This window comes from Lonchura striata, chromosome 1 (assembly GCF_046129695.1).
Source record: "Lonchura striata isolate bLonStr1 chromosome 1, bLonStr1.mat, whole genome shotgun sequence".
Taxonomy (NCBI): domain Eukaryota; kingdom Metazoa; phylum Chordata; class Aves; order Passeriformes; family Estrildidae; genus Lonchura; species Lonchura striata.
In genome coordinates, this window is record NC_134603.1 from 94,530,421 (window position 1) to 94,551,790 (window position 21,370).

Below are 21,370 nucleotides of genomic sequence, written 5' to 3' on the forward strand. Positions count from 1 at the left end.
GTTTAATAGCATTTAGCAGCAGCAAAGGGATGCGAGGGAGATGTAGGTATGTGGAATTTAATTAAACAAATTGGAATTCAGCCAAAACTCAGATCAACAGTCCCAATCTTTCAAAAAGCATGAGGAGACTTGTAATAGTTGGTAAGTGAACTGAGCTTTCATTTTGGTGTCACCTTGACAATTGTGTTGTAAGCAATCTGCTTTTCTAGGGAATTTACTCAGTAATGTTGTGAAGAATAGTCCATACCACTTACTAAATTACTAATAATGACTAGAAATTACTTCTGGCAGCATTCTGCCCTGTTTTTACATTTTTCACATAAACACCAATCTCCATCTTAGCATTTAAGAACAGAAAAAAGTAGCTTGGAGTAGCAGAGCTGCAGATATAACATGCTGCAGTTGTATGCCCACTAGAATTTTTAACATGGTGGGGTTTTTTTCCCGTTTTTTTTCCCCACTGTTGTTCAAGCAGGCTGTATTATAAACTTGATAAGTTAATTAGAAAGGGGACCTTGGATACAAAATAAGTGCTCTCTTTCTTTCTTTTTTTTTTTTTTTGTCTGTGTGTTTATTACCCTATTATAAGTAGGCAGAAATATTTAGCATTAATTAATTTACTGAAAAGACTGACTGCTGATAGTAGGTCTTGTATGTACAAGGTATAATTTATAGAACCAATTTCTAATCTGTTCTTTATCCCAACCCCAGGCAGCATAGTTATTCTGAAGTAAAGTGGAGGATTTTGGTATGTCCTTGTAAGTGATCTTTCAATATGAATATGACAGGTTATATCAGAATTATTTCTTTGCACTCTAGAAAAGGAAGAAAAATTAGCTGCAGAAATTAATAATTTTGAAATATTTCTGGTTTGCTTTTTAAAACATCTTGGAACAGCAACCTCTTATCAGAAGTTCACATGCTTCAGTGTTTCAGGAAAAGCTAGTAATGGAAGTCTGATGTGGCTTTCATGTGTAACTCTCATTAAATAATATAAAATATTTTAAATGTACCTTGACCAGTAAGCAGTTATTTTCTAGCCCAACTGCAGGGTATAGTAGAAATCTTCCAGGTCTACTTCTGACTCCAAGCCAAATTTTTCAAGGAATATCTGAATGCTTTATTTTCTCTCTGTGTAATCCAGCAAACAGGGATGTGTGTGGTTCTTTGAATGTCAATTTCTGTAAGTCTGAAGAGACTCTGAGCTAGGTCTTAAGGTGTTAACTGTGCTTCCTCTTGAACAACCTGATCCTTGCATTCCCTGTCCTTCCTACTTTGCTGTCATGAAAGACCTTTCATAGAGCAGTATCTCCACAAAGTGCAGGCCCAGCATAGGTTAAGGGCTGTAGCAGAGTTGACAAAAGACTCTTGTGTTATATTCAGGCAAAGGTTCTACTGCTATAAATAATGCATGTTTTACCTGGAAACTTCCAATGGAAATATCCCTCTCTAAAGGCTCATTGATTTCAGTATAATCTCTAGGGGCAGATTCTGCTTATATGCTGAACATGCAACACATTCCCCAAATTTGTAGTTGATTTTCTTCATCAGCAATACCCGCACAAGTGAGCTCCTTCATATAAATTAAGACAAATGCCATATCTACATAATCATCTGGGAATTTCTATCACAGTGTATTATAAAAGTTGCATGAAACACCATTACAAGATAGGGTACCAACTGATGTTGAGAATTCTAGTATTAATTGTAGGGCACACCATACCTATTACATTTGATTATTAGTAGGGAATGACTTTAAAAGAAGATAATAAACATTCATTTCTTACCAGATTTTCCTGGGTTTAATCACACTGATGCCTGATGTTAACTACAGGCTTAGGCTTCCATGTACAGGCACAGTGGCTAGGCTGATACCTGGCTAATTCATTTATCTGGAACTCTAATTCTATCTAACAAGATGGAAACAACTTTTCATACTATTTTAATTAAATTTATTTAAAACCACACCTTAAGGCCTCTTTTAAACATAATATCCTACTGACTTCACTAAGGGTGTCTGACAGTTACCAAAGTGGTGTCTAAGTGTGTGAATACAAATTTGTGTGAAGGCTAGGAGATTGCTTTGGGCTAGGTCAATTTTTGCATTAATTTGGATCCTTTTGGTTTGCATGCATTCATCAGTCTTGTTTTGAACTAATTTAACAGTGCCAAGATGAATTTTTCAAATTATATTAGTAATTTATAGGTACTAAAATAGTAAATTAACTCCTGCCACACAGCTTGCCGAATTGTAGAAAAAAGAGAAACAGATTGGGGTGGCCAATGACATTTTATTGCTGTTCCCTTTTGGCCCCCTAATCTCCTGTTGTTTGTGGGCAAGCCTGAGCAACTTTCACCTAGAATGCATCTAAGGTGTGGGATTTAGGAATACAATAGGATTTAGATGTAGAAGTCCTGATTGATGTGGAATCATTCCAGAAGTGCCCAAAGGCTGATTTCAGAAAAGGCTGCAGGAACACCAGACCCTAACCTCTGAGTGCCTATAGGAACCCAGTGTTTCAGCATTGATGTGTACTGAGTTACAGGTGAGCCAGGTGCCTCAGAGTGCCATCCAGAAGATGCTGACATTGAGTAGGGAGCCTTCAAGAGGCAAGGTTGAAAATAGGATTGGCTTTTAAGCCCCAGTCTTCAGACTGAAGTACCTCCGCTGGTCATGATTAAGTCATGAACTCTTGACTCTTATTTGATGGCTGGAGTTTCCTTTGACAAGGCGCAATCGGGGAAAGTCCTGGTGCCCCTATTAATTTATTTGTCTCTATGAAGATACTCTGTCATGGTTCAGAAGACTTCTTTGCATGATAAGACAGTGTTTTGTATTCTGGGTTTCCCAAGAGAGTGTAGAAGGATTAAAACCTCTTAGAAATAGGATTTATTAAGTTCTCCAATGAAAGTGTTATTTATGCATGAGGAGACCGATTTCTATTTCAGAGAATATTCAATTATTCTGTATTAAATGGAACAGGATTTAGGTCACAAAATTCAGTATAACACATCTTGAATGTTAGGTTTTATAGACTTTCTCTTATTTTTCTAAGGACTAATAGTGACTGAATTAGTCTGTTAGCAGTGGTTTCAGATGTTCTTCTAGCTTCATGGTCAGAGCCCTTCCTTTAGGGGTGGTAGAGGTAACAAAAGGCAGAAGAGGGTTTTTTAATTTTTTCACTGAGGTTTCAAAGTAAGTCTAGGGCACAAGTCAGGCAAGGAAAAACAGTTATGTCTTGTGCCTGAGTCTTTTCAAATATACCTGCCCTCTTTAGGACAGTACTAGAAATAGAGAAGAAAGATAACTTCCTTCCCTTCTTTCCCTAGGAGATTCTTATTGAAAACAAATTCAGGATAGCTACAAAAACTTAGAAGGTAAGAAGGAGAACTAGATAGAACTGCTCAAATTTGATTTTTATTGAAGAACCAGTAGTTAATGCTATTATATGTAGCTAAATCTGAATTCTGCAAGACACTGCATTGTATAAGTACATTATTATTATTTTCTGAGTCATAAATATACAGGATTTTGTGGTATACATGATGTACACTTTTGGATTGCATTGCACCTAAATCAGTGTTTTAAACTTCGCATTCCTGTTCCAAGGTAATTCTACACATAATGGGAAATCTTAAAGTCCAACAGAAATAAATTGGCTACAAACATAGCAGCAGTGTTGGCAGAAAATATATTGAAAATATATGTGGATTATGTTTCCTCTTTTACACTGTATTTTCAAAATAAGCAGCTCCCTGTGGACTCTTAGACACAGAAAACCTGTGCTAAGGGATGGCGTGTAAAAATGAACCAACAGAGGTAGGGTAGGTGAAAGTCCAATGCTGTAAATGTATATTCAGCATTCTTTTGGGTCATTGCCTTGATAATTCCACACCCTCTGAGTAATATGGTCATACAGCAGTGACAAGCAACCATAGCCCTGTGAGAAGGAAGCTCTCTTTATATTCCTAACCAGGCATATGCAAAGGTATGCCCATAAGCTGTTGCTGAAAGTGCTGATTGCATCTAATTGGTGTTAATTTATTCTGGTCTGAATTGTACTGAATAATAGCTGTTAGCAGGAGCAGAAGAATTTTCTCCTTTATAGGTGTCGATTCAAGTCTTGCTGAAGAACAGAGTGTGCTCTTGTGCTTATCAGTAACTCCTATCCCCAAGGATAGGGATCTGTAGCACTCCTCTTTTGTGTCATGAAGAATACTTTGGCCAGAATTTTAATGTTCTTGCCAGTACAGGTTGGCAAGAAAGCATGGCTCCCTGTCATCTCTGTCTCTCCAGTGGCCCTGCCACTGAGTTTACGTGTACTAACAGCTCTTGTTCAGAATGAGATTGCTCAGGGAGTTGTTTCCAGATTTTTGCTCTTGACGCACATGCGGTGAAACAATGTCTCTCTCTGGCTCCTAGTTTATAGGCGTGGGTGTGCCCAGTGTTAGAAAAGGCCATGCACTAGTAAATAGCTGCATTACTGTTTCATTGTCCTGGTTCTTTCTTCCTGCGCAAATACAAGGAAGCAACAACCTAATATAATGTTTTAACCTAATACTAAGAAAGCTTTACTTCCTCCGCGATAGTCAGTGCAACTGGCTCAAGGCGTTTGATTGTTGTCTGAATTTCAGAAATGATGTCTTGGTGATGGAATGTCCTTTCTTCACTTGCCAGCTGCTGAATGGAGGTGCCTCGGTTCCATTTTCACATGGCAGCTTTAATTTCTGTTCCCTTAACAGAAAGTGAGCAATACAGCACACCTTTCCTAGCATGCAATTAAACTGGCCTTAGTCACTGCTGGTGGAACAGGCAGAAACAGATCTTTTGACAGAAACTGTCTCTGATTAAACTGAGGGAAACATGTCCTGTTAAAGGTTTGAGGAAATCTCTTCAGGCAAAAAAAAAACCAAAAAAACCAAAAAAAACCAACATGCTTGCTAAGGATGGACTTAACATGGCCTTCCTTGTATTGTACTTTCCTTCCTGTAGATGACAGATATGGTTAAATGCTGGTACCATTTCTGAAAACAATAGCTTTACTCTACACCCTGCTGCAAGGGGTCATACTGGCTGCAGCCGATTCTTTCCAAACTGGCCTCATGCTAATTTCAAGATTTCCTGGAGCCAGATGTGTGATTGAGCTTTGCAAACTTTAGTGGCCTAAGAAGTAATGCATTCCATCTAAAATTAGGTACCTGGATACTTTCTAGAGGCAACAAAGGCAGTATTTGCTCCTGGAAGTAATCAATCCCATTCTGATTGGGGTGGTGGGGTAGCAAGCTGTTTGCTTCCTAGGTGTAGCCACAGCAGGAAGTGTTCTAACAAGTGATCTAACATCTCTGCTCTCTGCAAACCCAACCTTGCAAGAGGATCTGGCATGGGATCCTTTTCAGTCGTATTTTCAGAAAAATTAAGCGCTGTCAGTAGTCAAATTGGTTATTACAATTCCTTTCTTCAATCATCTGAAAATTGTAATGGTATTTCAAAAAGACCAGTCCCCGCAGTCTTGTGCTCAATGTCGGATTTCCATAAGTAAAAGCTGTATTGTCCAATATGTTTTTCTCTATTATGTTTTAGAGAGCTCTTCAGACTAATATTGGTGAAGGAGCCCAACTAATAGCAGATTTGAAGAAAAAGTAACACAATGGTATAGATCTTAAGTCCAAAAGAGGTCATAACAGCAACATCTCCCAGATAACTTCTGAGATAAACACAGCCTGTATGCTATCTGTAGCCACAGCACAAAATTGCTTTTGTAATGGTCTCACTTAAGCAATTTCATGAACAGCAAAGCTACTGAAGCCTTGTTCCCAAAGTGTGTATAGGCATGATGCGTGTCCTCCCATGTGGATTCTCTGATGTCTAATTCTGTGTTCCATTCCCTTGTGGGGAATAAGAGATCCATGGGTTGAGAGGACATCTTCTATGTTAAGGATTGGATGGGCTGTTTGATATCTTTGTTGGTGATCTGGGTGAGGGAACTGAGTCTACCTGTACTAAATTCACAGACAACACCAAGTTGGGCAGGAGTGTTGATCTTCTGGAGGGCAGGAAGGCTCTGCAGAAGGACCTAGACAGGCCGGATCAATGGAGTGAGACCAACAGTATAAGGTTCAACAAGGGCAAGTCCCAGCTCCTACACTTTGGCCACAATAATCCCATGTGGCTTTCCATCTGGCACTGCTGAGGCCACACTTTGAGTACTACATCCAGTTTAGAAATCCTCACTACAAGAAAGACATTGAGGTGCTGGAGCAGGCCCAGAGAAGGATAACAAAGCTGGTGAAGGGGCTGAATCACAAGTCTGCTGAGAAGCATCTGAGAGCTGGGGTTGTTTAGCCTGGTGAAAAGGAGACTCTGAGGTGACCTTATAATAGACTTAAGCCGTGCCAGGGGATGTTTAGGTTGGACATTAGGAAGAATTTCTTCACAGAAAGGGTGAATAGACATTGAAATGGACTGCCTTTCCCATGTACAGGAAGGTGGTGGAGCCATCACCCCTGGAGGTATTTAAGGAAAGACTTGATGTTCACTTTGTGCCATAGTCTATTTGACATGGTAGTGTTCACTCATAGGTTGGACTCCATGATCTCAGAGGCCTTTTCCAACCTGATTGATTCTCTGTGTGATTCTGTGATCCTCTCTCTTTTGTCTCTTTTCACAAATTATTTAAGAATTTCATATTTAGCAACCCCCTACCTTTTTGTTGAATTTCATTAAACTTTGCCACTGGCTTCCAGAAGTACAAAGAGGTACTGGAGATACCAATGTTTATATAGAGCACAAAGCCAAGTTTTATTTTCATAGGAAACTTGGCAATAAATTTAGAGTAAGGGGTGTGGTGATGTGGTAAGAATATTGAGAAATGACTGATTTCATAGTGTGTTTGACCACAAAAAGCACAGAAAGGTGCCTGTGTCTACTCTCCCACCTGGCCTGTTCTCTGTAGTCCCTTTCACAGAATTCCTGCTAGACAAGAGGTGCCTTGTTTCTTGTGAAAATACTCCATATTTAAACTTAAAAAAAGGAAGTTTACTACTTCAGTTCATAATCGGTCTTAGCAATGGGTCACAGTTAAAGTGTTACTTATTTTATTTGTAAATTTGAGTTATTTTTTGCTCTTTTTGCTATTGATTCTTACACTGCATTTTTCTGCTAAGTTAAACAACCCTCTGAGACTAGCTATTTTTTTACAATGAGGGCGTGTGTGCTGTAATTGGATCATTCATTATTTTGTTTTTTGATAAGTGAAGCACATTGAATTCTTTGGTCCCCTATGATAGGGCATTTTCTCTAGCCATCATATTCTGGCTCCTCACCCTGTAATTGCAATCTATGTGGTCAAAAACAATTTCTAAATTAATTGTCAGATTCTAGCTGTAGTATGCTTTCTAGCTGACACAGATCCTGCAGAAAGAGAGCAATATCAAATTTCCTAATTGCTTTGCATGATAAAAATGCATGATAAAGTAAGGATGGCAGCATTAACTAATTTGTTGGGGGTTTTTTTTGTTTGTTTGTTTGTTTGTTTGTTTTTTTCCCACTATGGCTGGGAAGATGCTACTTCAGTACAAGCTGTAGAACCAGCTAATTTGAAGTTGCATTTTTATATTTATATTTAGTTTTCCTTTTACAACTCTTGCATTCATTAGCAAGCATTTGTTGAACCGTGCTGTTCCTGAGATCCTCAAATGCCCTGCTCAAAGCCAAGCACTGTGTGCATTCAGGAAGATGTTGGTCTATCACTACATGTTTCCATTTTTCTCTCTATGATGAACAATTTAAATTTATTATTGCCAGCTGTTTCTTTCTACAGTGTTGTGCTGTGGTTTTTTCTCATTTGATTAGTGATCCTGATTGAGTCAACTCCTTGCCCTGCACAGGGATAGCATCAAGGCTGCTCTGATATGTTAAATTGCCTGGCAAGCTAGCATCACAAAAGATTTAAAACTGTAAGAGGAAGAGCATGTGTTTGACCAGATTTTGCTCTTTTATAAATTTCCTCTTAAGGAGTAATTTAGTTATTGCAATAATAAACAAATATAATTAAGTTCCAGCCTGTCTCAGTTTTATCTAATGTGGTCATCCTCTTATGATTTTCTTGGGTAAATACGTGTACCAGTTTTCTTTGGTTGCCTCTATCTGACACATGAGACCATCATCTCACTGATTGTTGAAAACCTCTTGCTCACAGAGAGTTTCATGCAGACACAGTAAAATGCTTAATCCTCAGTCTCTGAGAGTGATCAGAAGAGTCAAGTTAACCATTTCACCTTATGGCTAAACATTAATTACATAGGGTGCACTAGTATCCTTTTTTAAGAAACATTTTAACCTAAAGCACTCAGTGATTAGTGCTGGCAGGTTATTTTTTTGCTGTGCTGCTGCAGGGCAAAGTTAAACTTCACTGGCTGCAGCTGTGCCTCTAGCTGGGTGACGAGTTGGTATAGGTTTAAGACAACACTACTGACAAAATGGATGGATTGAAAATGAGATTCTTCTGTTGTTACAGAACAGCCAGGCTAGAATGAAATGGCAGTGGTTCAAGCTCATGCTAGACAGACCATATGGTCCTTACAGTGAAATGAAGGGGTGTTGCATATGTGTATTCCTAGGCATGAAGACAACAGCTCCAGCTTTCAGAACTGCTGGCAGGAGTCCTACATAGAAGAAATATTCCTTTCCTCTATCCCTTAAAAGTCGTTTAGGAGTGAAGCCAGTGTCCTTGCCTGTCTCATGCTAGAGCAAAATGTAATAGGAAAACATACCTCTTATAAAGAAGTGGACATCATTAATATGTTTCAATTATATATGCAACTAAATCTTAAAACTTAAATATGCAGCTAAAATCACCACTATCAATTCTGAAGTAAGGGAGTGCAGAGGATCTCTTGGGTGATTTTGTCTTATCCCTTTTCTCCCAATAATTACATGAATGCTGATAAATTTATCAAATAAAATTTTAAGAGTTTGTAATTTTCCTGCCATATTGTTCCAGAGCTCTGATTCTCTCCTACCTTAATTTTCTAATTCTCACCGCAAATTCTAGTCTTGCTTGGTGATGCTGTTAACAGCATGTAAGATTTTTGAGAGAAATACCCACTTGTTTTGTGTCTGGGAGATGAATTTGAGATGTCAAGTGTGTTTTGAGTAAAAAGTGCTGGTTGAAGACCTAGCTGGTGACTTAAAGCCGCATAGTAGAAACAATAATTTTTCCAGTGTGCAAGTGGTGAGTGAGCCAAGTAATCTTCAGGCAGAGGAATTAAAACCTGAGCCTTCCAGGAAATCTAATTCTAAAGGCTTTTTCCCAGCCTTACAATTTGCTTGGCCCTCCTGAGTGACTCTACATACCTGAATGGGTAGATCTCCATAGGAGATTTCCATAAATCCCATTGTCTTTTATGTGGGGCTCTAACTAAATCAGAACAAGGATAAAAACAAATGAGCTCTGCTGTGACTCAGGCACAGGTAAGTCAATGGCAATGCAGTCATATGCTAAAGCAAATTGCTCAGGTTGTGGGAATTGTATCTCTACACCCTCTACACCCATTCTCACCCCCCTATCCTTACACCCTCTCTTTCATCCTCTGAATCTTTCTTTTGTCTTTTCAGGTCATGGTGCCATTAGTTCTGGTGCTGTGCTCTGCATACTACTGGGTAGTGGAATGAAGTGTGTGTGCCTATCAGAAGGCAAATCTCACAGGTTTGCTTTGGCTTTGCTTTCTGACTCCTGGATTGAGCTATTGATGGCATTTGCTAAAAAGCAAAAGGGATTGAGCCATTAGCAAGGCATTTCCTTCTATTTTTTATTTTCCTTTAATGAAATGCTTTCATGCTCTTAAGCAGAGCATTGTTTCTGCATCAGCCCTGCCTGAAATTGTGTATTATGCTGGCTGCTAGCCAAGAAAGGAAAGAAGAATTTAAACACCTCTCCCTGCAGTGACAACTGAAAAATTGGGGACTACTACGCAAGTGTGGAAAGTGTGAGGGTCATATGGCTTAGTGGTTTTGTCACTGCTGCCAACGAATATAAGGGCCCAGTTTTCCTGCTAGCACCGTGTGTATGAGGCAAAGGTAGTAGGAAGCCCACAGAATCAGAAGAAACTAATATCTACCACAAACTCTGTCACTGATGAGTCTCCCAAGAGAGTAAGAGAAATACAGTGCTGCTAGTAAGGGGTATGGAGTGTGAGAAATGGCATTGTGTTGTACAGTTTGACTTAAACAGCATTGGTTTTTGAGGTCAGGTCTGCAGCTGGTATAAATCATGACAGTGAAAACTAATGTTGATGTTAATTTCCCTTGTAGTCTTTGTTGGGGGCCTAGCAGGGGCAATCACCCTTCAGACTATATACAAAAAAATTCCATAAAGAACAGGATGTCACAAGGAACAGGACGTAGAGGTCACTGAGTCCTTGGAATCTAAAAGAAGTACAAAACAAAGCAATGAAAAAGGCACCCTAGGCAGTCAAGACCAAAGACAGTGGACATCTGGAGATGTATTTTGTCAGATAAGTAAAAGAATACTGGTGATATATTTAACCTTAAGGAATGCACCAATCATCATTCGCTTATGTTGTAACCGCAAGGCAAGAGACCTATGAGAAAGAAGCTTTGCTGCTGGGGCACGGGGGAGAAACTGTATAAATAGACTGAATCTTTACCAATAAAGTAGACGCTTAGTCCCCTTTCATATTGAATGGTTGTCCATGTCTCTTCTTTCTCTAGCATGTAGGCAGTGACTATTGGTGACCCTGATGTGATCCCTGCCGGCGTGCATTGATGAGGAATAGAAGAAGAAATTCCCACGGCGGTTGTGACCGGGCGTCCGAGAGTGACGCGAGTGGCCACAGTTTAGACCGGTGAGTTGGCAGCTGAGGAAGCTGGACAATAGTAAATATTATCTGAGGCAGGATGGGAAACACTGCATCAGCGGTTGAAAAGGCTATGATTGAGGCACTTTTTAGCCTCGCGCAGAGTGCGGGGGAATCGCTTGATCGCTCTCATCTTACGGACTTGTTATTTTGGGCAAAGCGCCGTGGCTTACTAACTGAGTCCACTCATGTCTTTAATGATGACAAGTGGAAAACCATAGGGAATGAACTTTGGGAAGCTATCCAATTGGGTAATAAAATGCAAAATCCCTAGCTTCCACCTATCGCCAAGTTTGATTATTAGTGGAACGGATGGGGGCTGAAGCAGAAGTAGAAGCGGCGATTCAATCAATGGACTTTGGTGGCGAAGATACAAAAATCTGTGATGGACTATGGTATTGATAATCGTCTGGTGAGAAGGCAGGTGGAAGCTATCATAAAACACCAGGAATTGGTTCCAGCTGATATTAGAACTATTTTTGAACTCCTATTAGGACCTACAAGTTATATGTTATTTTTGAATAAGTGGCAAGAACGTTTGGAAGAGAAACAGTTGAGAAACATGGAGTTGTCTCAGGGTGACCCGTTGCGATTTGCTACTTTAGCTCAACTTATGGGGCGTGGCCAGTACCTAGACCCACAGCGACAAGCCGCACTTGGTGCGTGTTTATTAGGTCAGAGCCAAGCTGCTGCGCTGGAAGCCTTTGCACTACTGCTGCAAGTAGGACGACCTAAGCAACCATACTTACAAATACGACAAGCTGGTGGCGAACCTTTTCTTGCATTTGTTGATTGTATTAAGGAAGGGGTAGAAATAGCGCCAGACAGTCCTTTCAATATGAAAGACACATTGGTGAAGGAAATTACAGTACAAAATGCAAATGCAAATTGCAAACGTCTTATTGCCACCTTGTCAACAGGGGCTATGTTAATGCAAATTGTGGAGCAATGTTCTCAAGCCCCTATAGAAGAGGAAAAGGAGAAAGCCAAGATTCATGCTACAGCCCTGGCAGCTGCTCTGACAAAAGCCCAGAAGCAAGGAAGTGGTGATAGAGGGAGTACCTGTTTTAACTGTGGACAACAAGGACACATCCGAAAGAATTGTCCAGTAAAAGGAGGTAAAGCTCAGACACCAATACCGTCTGGTCCATTTGTTGGTTATTGCCATCGGTGCGATAAATTCGGACATCAAGCAAATGAGTGTCACTCCCGCTTTAAAAAGAATGGTACCCCATTAACCAACCCAGGCATTCAGGGAAACGAGAGGAGCCGCATGGGGAGAGTGGTGACAACAAGAATCTCCCCACCAACGGTGGCTGCCTTGATGAACTTCAAGCAGCCACAAGAGGAAGCACAGGAGTTGATTTGGTAAGTGCTAATACTGTGTGGAAGGACCAGGAGTTACCTTAATAACAACATCAAGTGGTCCTTTGGGTCATGGATTATCGGCATTATTGATAGGAAGATCATCCGCCATGAAAACAGGCATTTTTATACAACCTGGTCTTATTGACAGTGATTATACTGGGCCTATTAAAATAATGGTCCACGTATTGAATCCTCCATTTATCATCCCCCAAGGAAGCAAAATTGCCCAATTGATCCCTTTTTATGGTCAGACATCTCATTTTAGCGAACCTAAGGATAGAGGGAGCAATGGATTTGGAAGCACTGGACCCTTAGTTGCCTTCTCCGAGGTTCTGAAGGACACAAAGCCTCTTCGACACGTCATGATCACTCTAACACCAGACCATTCCTCTTAGTCATCAACAGTGATTCACGCTCAAATGATGATGGATACAGGGTCGGACATTACGATAATTCCCTCATCTAAATGGCCTCCAGATTGGTCTTCTGAAACATTACGAGACAAGGTTCTGGGGGTATCTGGATATACTTCCACCGCACAAAGTTTGCATTTTGTGAAGATTATAGATCAAGAAGGCAACAAGGCCATGGTGCGACCATACATTATGGACACTCCTCTTTGGATATTAGGCAGAGATGTCCTCAGCCAGTGGCGGATGTCCCTTGTTTCACAAAATTTTTGATTGCGGCTGCTGAGCAGACAGATGCTCATCCCACCATTAGACTTGGATGGAAGACTGATGAACCTGTGTGGGTAGCTCAGTGGCCACTATCTAAGGAAAAATTAGAGCATCTACATGTATTAGTGGAAGAACAAGTAAGGTTAGGACATTTGAAAGAATCACACAGTCCATGGAACACTCCTGTTTCTGTTATCCAGAAGAAATTGGGAAAATGGTGATTTTTGCATGATCTACGGGCAGTGAACGAACAAATAATCCCTTTAGGAGCATTGCAACCAGGATTGCACTCCCCAGGAGGAATTCCAAAGAATTGGCATTTATTAATCATTGATATTAAAGACTGTTTTTTCAGCATTCCACTACACCCAGAAGATACTAAACAGTTTGCATTTAGTTTGCCTACAACCAATAACATGGCTCCAATGCAACGATATGAATGGGTAGTTCTTCCTTAAGGAATGCGCAACAGTCCTACCATTTGTTGGTGGTTTGTGAACCAGGCACTAAGCCAATGGTGGCAAAATAATCCAAACTATCTTACACTGCATTACATGGATAATATTCTTATTGCCTCTCCATCTGTGTTGTCCCCTGAAAAGGAGAAAGATCTCATGAGTGACTTGAAGGCATAGGGCTTTTTGGTAGCCCTGGAGAAAGTTCAAAGAACAGATCCTTGGACATATCTGGGATTTGAAGTCTCTCTTGCTAGATTTCGCCCTCAGAAAGTCCAACTCCACACAACCATCAGAACCATTAATAATGTTCAGAAATTACTCGGTGATTTACAAAGCGTAAGAACATGGGTAGGAATTTCAAACACAGATTTGGCACCTATAAGACAATTGTTGGAAGGTTCTGCGGATATCTCCGAAGAAAGATCTTGTACCCCAGAATGCATGGAGGACCTTGCTATTTAGGATCTCTCACATTACTTACCCCTGACATCAACTTCTTGCGGTCCGTTAAAACCACGCTGTGATCTAAAAGAAGCATTGAAATATTAGGTCCAGATTGTAAAGATGAAGTGGAGTTATGGAGCATGATGGCTCGTTTCTTTGGAGCGCTCATACCCCAAATTGGAACTGCTGAGGCATTGACCGAAATTCAAAAGTTAGCTTGCTGGACCGCCAAACAGGGCAATGTGACCACCCTGGTAATCAGTCAAATCACTCAAGATATGGATAGCCTCAGAAGAGCGGTATTACAAAACCGAGCAGCTATTGATTTTCTTTGTCTCGCTCAGGGAACAGGTTGTGAGGATTTCAGTGGAATGTGCTGTTTTAATTTGTCTGATCATAGTAATTCTATTCACAAACAGCTACAATGGTTGCAAGAACACACAAAAAAGATAACCATAGGACACAATCCTTTTGACGATTGGCTTATGTCTTGGGGTATTTCCACATGGGTTGAGATCATAAAAACTTGCTTTGTAGTCTTGTTAATAATTATAATAGTACTGTTTATGGGACCATGTATCATTCAGTGTTTGTCAGGTCAGATACAGAAAATGGCTAATGCTGTTTTTGAAAAAAGAGGGGGAGATGTTGGGGGCCTAGCAGGGGCAATCACCCTTCAGACTATATACAAAAGAATTCCATAAACAACAGGATGTCACAAGGAACAGGACGTAGAGGTCACTGAGTCCTTGGAATCTAAAAGAAGTACAAAACAAGGCAATGAAAAAGGCACCCTAGGCAGTCAAGACCAAAGACAGTGGACATCTGGAGATGTATTTTGTCAGATAAGTAAAGGAACTCTGGTGATATATTTAACCTTAAGGAATGTACCAATCATCACTCGCTTATGTTGTAACCGCAAGGCAAGAGACCTATGAGAAAGAAGCTTTGCTGCTGGGGCACGGGGGAGAAACTGTATAAATAGACTGAATCTTTACCAATAAAGTAGACGCTTAGTTCCCTTTCATATTGAATGGTTGTCCACGTCTCTTCTTTCTCTAGCATGTAGGCAGCGACAAGTCTTTAATTCAGTTTTTTGCAAATCATATGACAACTGCAAAACAATTTGTCCTCATTAACATGAGGCAAAAATCCTAAACACTGTGATAATTTAAGCAAAAAAACCCCACTACATTTTCAATGAAGATGTAACCTATATCTATCTGCAAACCACTCAACCTTAGTGGAAAGTAGTTCATAACTCTGTATCAACAAGTACCAAGCACTGCAGCAGCATTAGATTTAGAGCTGTTTTCTGCTTTCACACAGGTGTAAATTTGGATCGTATCCAAAGACATTAATTGGCTTGCACTGTTTCTGTACTGGTGTAAGGGGGGAGAACGATCTGCACTGGAGTGTCTGGACCTCTCCTAGAGAATCACAATTCCCTCTCTAGGAAGTGATCTATGTTACAGACTTCTGTTGACACAGCACTATGAGCCAGGGATACAAAAAGGTGTCATCTCTGGCTAGTGGAGCCAGGCCAGGAAAATCTCCAAATCCAAATGCAATTACCCCAATGAAACTATTACACAGTTACAAGGTGACTTTCAGAAGGGTTGCCAAATGCAGTGGTTCTGCTGCTCCCAAATTACATCAACACAAGGGATGCTTTGCTGGATGCTTTGGCTGTAATGGTTACTCCAGCAAAACGTCCCATTAGTATAGATCAGATCAACATCTTTTAAAACCTGCCTTCTTTAGCAGTTAATAATTAGTAAGCTTTAGGCAAATGGGGGATCTGAGTTTTAGGCAAACTGTGGAAGACAGGTTAAAGCTGCCCAAACTAGCCTGTATTACATGACACCTGTGAAGCAGTAAATACAGTCCCCCATTGCAAGCACAACATTTAAGAAAAAAATATTATTTATTCATAAGCAAATGGATTTGTTCTTTTGCATTTGGGTTTTGTTGTTATTTTTGGGGGGTTGTTTTGTTATTGTTGTTTTGTTTGTGTTTGTTTGTAGTAGTTTTTGTGAAGAGATACCAGAAGATACGATATTTCCTTGGTATAATACCAAGGGTAGTAGAAATGTTTTGTAGGGACTTTAAATCATAACACAATGTTTGGGTTTGAGTGATGAGGGAGAAGCAAGACTGCATCTGATTTGGATATATGTGTTTATCCTGCAACCTAACTCCCAGGGCTTTCTGAGGCTATCCATGAACACGATCCCAAACCCACATACCTCCCTGGGAGCAGCAGATGCTTCGCATCTAGAAGGGCTCTCTTCTGTCCCATTCTTCTTATTTATGGAGCCTTTCTCCTGGTCTGGTGATCTTTTGCTTAGTTCAAAATAAATGGTTTTAGAGAGGAATGAATAATAAACAGGGTTAATAATAATACTAAATAAGCAAGCTGTTCTGTTAAAGAAAAAAAATAGAGAAAGAAAATCTAACATTTTCTAGTTATTTTCTTTATTTTAGCAACATGACTTGCAGTAATACTTCCAGCACAGAGATTTTTAGAGAGTCATAATTGTGCTTTGTAATTTGTTGTGGTTTTGGATCTGGGCATTGTTGCCAATGGCAGAATGGGGAAAGTGGGACAAATTTGTTTGTATGCATATACTAGCACCTGCATTCATCTCTGGCATATATGTGCCTGGAAGGATTCACATCCCTCCTCTTCAAGTATATGGCCTCCATGTGTTTGGGATTTGTTACATTCCAGTCAGTGCAGCATAAATCCTTATTAGGTAGGTCATAATGATTCTTACTACTCAGCTGGGCATGTGTTTGATAATTTTAGCCTTTTTCTAGTAGAATTTGGAATTAACGTCTACTGAAATAAGTCATAAAGCAGCCTTTGAATTTTTAATACCACTTATTGCATGTTAGTTTAATTAGTTCTGCCCCTTCATAATGACTTAAGACATCTCCCTTCATATGTTGCCAAATTAAGATACTCCTAAGAGAAAAATATTGGAAGAGGAGGAAAAAATCTCTACAGCCAAAGAGAAAGAAGTTTCTGTGTGTGTGATCTGAAATGAGACTGAGAACAAGTAAGGTACCACCAGGAAAACTGCTGCCATCAACACTGCTGGGAAGAGCTGTGATGAACATCTGGTTCTTGAAACTCCTTTGCTCTGCAATGCATCTGGAACATTTAAACACGTTTTTAATGACATGAATGACATGAATGAAAAATGATGGAAAATAAGGCTCAGCAGTTTGTTTTACTGTAACACATTAAATTATCCAAGGGTCCAATCCGGCTATGTGATGAGCCTTCTCCAAAATCATCCAGTAAAAGCAAACAAGAAATGTGACCTTTTTCTAGATGGACTCCCACAGATCATCACTGTATGTTCAAATTTCATAGGCAAGCACACCAGCTAAAGATATATAGGGTAAGGAGTAGTAAGATGATAAGCTCCTCTCACTGATCCAAAACCATAATCTCTGTTATGTTTCAAAAAAAGTCTTTTCTAGAATTTCTACCATGCATCTCTAAAGGAAGTAGCCTTTTGTGGGGATGAATTCTGATTTCAGCCTTCAAGGTTTTTTTGTGTTGTTGTTACAGTGTCTCTTGTGAGATACAACTGAAAGTGATTTTGAAAATATTTAGGATGGACCATCCACTGTGGTTTGGCATCTCTTGTGTTTCTGATCAGATTAGCACTGCTGAGGGGTTTTGCATGCCTATCACAGGAGACAAATAAGCAGACTTCCAAAGAACAAAAGAGATTTTTAAACCTGAAAAAGACAAGCTCTCATTATGTCAGAATGGGCTTTGTATAAGATGTTACAACTCCACATAATTATTAAGAAAAGGGCTTTTTTAAAAAAAAACTCAAGACTTTCACCTGAATCTTCCCCATTGGTCAATGTGGTTGTCATGCTCCATTAAGAAAGTCCTGCAGAAAATAATTTCGTTTTGACAGCTATTATGTGATACTGCCTGCATCACAAATATACCTTTAATTCAGAGCTTACTCATAAAAACCTGAAAATGCCTAAATGTGCATGGTTGAATTTGCTTCTTTCATGGCATGAAAAACCAACCAGCCAACCTCTCGGCTTCCAGATCCTGCTGCTTAGGAAGATGCTCTTTACTCAAGATATGGTGAGGCACTGGAGCAGGTTGCCTACAGAAGTTGTGGGTGCCCCATTGCTGGAAGTGTTCCAGGCCAGGTTGAAGGGGATCCTGAGCAACCTATTCTAGTGAGTGGCATCCCTTTCTGTGGCAGGAGAGTTGGAACTATCTATGATTCTAAATCACATTCTATGATTTGTGGCAGCGACCTTGGGAATTTAAGCCTCCAACAGAGAGGGACATTTTGATATCCAAGTGAGTTTTATGAAAATAACCGTACAAGGGTGAGATCTTTTTTTTTTTTTCTGTTGAAGTATCTAAAATCAGATTTACTGTCAGCCTAAAAACTCCTGTTATTACCAGAATTACTCCCTCCCTTGTTATTGATGGAGAGGCTTGAAAACAGGCTCACTCTGAAAATGTAAAGTACAGAGCATAGCTTAGTAACCAGCTACCTGTCACTGTTACCAAATCTCCGAAAACCAAAATAAGATCTCTTTACACTTAATTTTCTGTGTTAAAGAGGACATCATCTATTTAGGTGCCTGAAAGGCATGGGAGATCACTCATCCTAACATGCCCCCTGATTTCTACAAGTGTGTTGCTAATATACGGCCACTACATGCATATTATAATTTGTTTATTACCATAAAAACCCTCCCCAGTTCCCCAAGTTCCTAAACTCAGTCCCTAAACTTGTTTTGGCACTAGCTGCATTTGGCTGTAGCTGAGCCAAATGTGTCCTCTTTTTCTTCTAAAAACCTCACTTGGAGAACAATTTCTGCATGCCTTGCTTCTCTGATAAAGGTCTGCAGGCAAAGTGACTTCTCTGCCTAAGGTTCACAGTTACAGTGCCTTTCTACTAAAAGCTCACAATTACAGTAGAAATTGAATAAACCTTTTTGGTATCAGGGGAGTTTTAGGTGAGGATGAGAAGATGAGATGTTTTACTCCACCAAGCAAAACAAAATACAGGATTTAAAACTCGTATCAGGAAAAGCTTTTAAAATAAGAACTGCCAAAGCTTGTGCTGATCTAATATGATGAAAAAGCCTGACCAGCTCACCTGCAAGTAGAAAGCATCCTTAAATAAAGTTCAAGAGGCCACTCCAGTTTGCTGACTTTCAAGGTACAAGATCTGTCCAGATGTTTGAGCTATTTTTGCAACATTTGGGAACGTGTATTTTCTTAAAAGGTATAGTGTTGTCCTAAATTACTCTGCCTCGAGGAGCTCTGTTGTTCTCATTAGTTTGAAAAATGGATAATGCAAGGTAGAGGCAGACATGATACATCCACCTCTCTGAAAGGCCCTGATGGTTCATTGCCAATGTTCAGGAACCCTGTTATAAATGCTTTTCTGGGTTTCTCCTTTGGGGAGCTATTCCTGGTGCATCCTAACTTGCTTAACCAGCTGCAGTAATTTAAGAGCATTCTCTGTGGCTCTACAGGCTGAATGAAAGACCTATCTTGGGGATTCTTGTTTGCTTTTTAAGTTTGCATTAGCAAAACCATCCAGTTGTTCACAGTCATTCTAGCAGCCCTGCTTCCAAATCCTACCCTCGAAGTCAGTGAGGTGGAATGACAACCTTTGACCCCATCAGGTCATGGCAGCATGATAGGCTGCATCAGAGTAGACTATTTTTCACATTACATATTTATGAGACTTTTACTTTGGTGCTGCTGCACTGGGTGAGAATGGAGGTTGACAAAAAGCCAGGGTAGAGACATTGCTGGCCTGCATCTGTCCTCAGGTAAGCATGTAATATTCTTCCAAGATAAAACAGGGCTGGAGAAGATTCTGCAGCATAAGACAACACCAGCCTGGTCTTAACTGCCCCTGTTTTTTTTTCCCAGCTGTTACATTTGTTTAACTAGAATAGACAGTTTTATGAATAGCCCTTCACTGCATCATTTCTGATCTTAAAATTTTTTTAAGTACTATGCAGCAAACAATTTACTTCCTGACATGAAACACGTTATGAATTATCACCCTGGAATAGTGGGATTTAGAGTAATTGAGTTTCAAGCTCTGGCTTTCTGATCCAATGCTCTTAGAGCCATACATATCTGCCTTTACAGACAGCAAAACTCAAAGTGATTAGAAGCTGATGCAACTCTACTGTTCTCTCTCAAATTAGTTTCCTGTCCATGTTGATTTGAGAGTACAGTTGCAAGGAGGTGCAACATAAGGTAGTTGGTGGTTTTGAGCATTTTTTGGGTTCCACCTCTATTCAATCCCTTTTTTGTTAGTACTGAACTTGTTACAACTTGTTTGCGTAAGAAAAAGGCAAGTAAAAGGCAAGCAGCTTTCAAGTGAGCTACACGTGCAAATACATTATCGGTGGCAGCAGAGTGGTGATGCAGACTCCACTGTCAGACTGTTTGCCACTTTGAAGGGGCCTGTCTCCCTTTGGAACTACACATAACACATTTTGGGAGCCCCATTGCAAGTAAAACATTTTCTATAAAGAGTTGGTTTGCAAATTGCAGTGGGCAGAACTGAGGCTCACAGTATTCAATCACAAGCTCTGAAGAAATGAGGGTGTCCTCAAAATATATCAGTCCTCTCCAGAGATCTTTCTGTCTTGCAGATGTATGGCCAATGTTAATTGCTGCTGAGCAGAATGCTAGAACTATGCTAAATGATCAAATTATTCAAGATCCTTAGTGTTATGCTGTGTATTGAATTGTATTTTTTCCTGATTTAAAGCAATTTTTGGTAATATTTTTGTTCCTTGCTGTTACTTATTTTTTTTTTTAAATCTTGTAGTGAAAGAGAACGTAGAGTTTGAAAATCAGGATTGGTTAAAGTGTTATTTGCTGAAATGTGGGTAATGAATTTTCTGTTCTGGGCCAGTTTGTTTTGACATCTGGGAGGATGCAAGTTTTCAGCTGCTTGCTAAGCATTGTTTCATGGTCTTATAGTCCAATCCAGCATTTCCTTCTTTGAATCATACTTCTCACACTTGTTCTTAGTTCATCAACAGATTTTTTCTCTGAAAGTTCAGTAATTTTTCAAGAATAAAAGTATTTTATTTTCTTCACTGGAAAAAAAACCACAAACAACAAAATCCAACAATTTTTGTAGCATTTTTACAGAGGTATTTGGCCTCAGCAAGAGACAGTAGAAACATATTTGACAGAAACAAAGATCCTCATTGAGAAAAACTTCAAATATCATCTGAAAATTTGGTTCTGGTTGTAACTGGACTGGCAGCACGTTAGCATAAGCACAAAATTAGGCATTAAGCTTGAATTTTTTACTGAACTGGTATTTTTTGGTGTCAGGAAGGAACAAGTTCTCAGAGGACTGAATTAACAGTCTTAAAAATGTGTTTCCTTTGCATATACTCTTACTGGTCACACAATAAGCCAAATTCTCTGCATTTCATTAGCTTTGCCCATGCATGCGTGTATAGAGTATGGCAATGTCCATTGAGCAG

General features: G+C 39.8%; 1 protein-coding gene across 4 annotated transcripts in view; it reads left to right on the forward strand.

Moving 5' to 3' along the window:
• Nucleotides 1-14,862, forward strand: part of LOC110472824 (endogenous retrovirus group K member 8 Gag polyprotein-like) — a 37,196-nt gene extending 22,334 nt beyond the window's left edge. For all 4 annotated transcript variants that reach the window (XM_077785918.1, XM_077785919.1, XM_077785915.1 and 1 more), the window contains 2 exons: nt 9,617-9,707; nt 10,733-14,862. In XM_077785918.1, the coding sequence (XP_077642044.1) occupies nt 11,264-12,250 (987 nt within the window). In that variant the 5' untranslated portion in view covers nt 9,617-9,707; nt 10,733-11,263 and the 3' untranslated portion in view covers nt 12,251-14,862. The remainder of the gene's footprint in view (nt 1-9,616; nt 9,708-10,732) is intronic.
• The last annotated feature ends 6,508 nt before the right edge of the window (nt 14,863-21,370 follow it).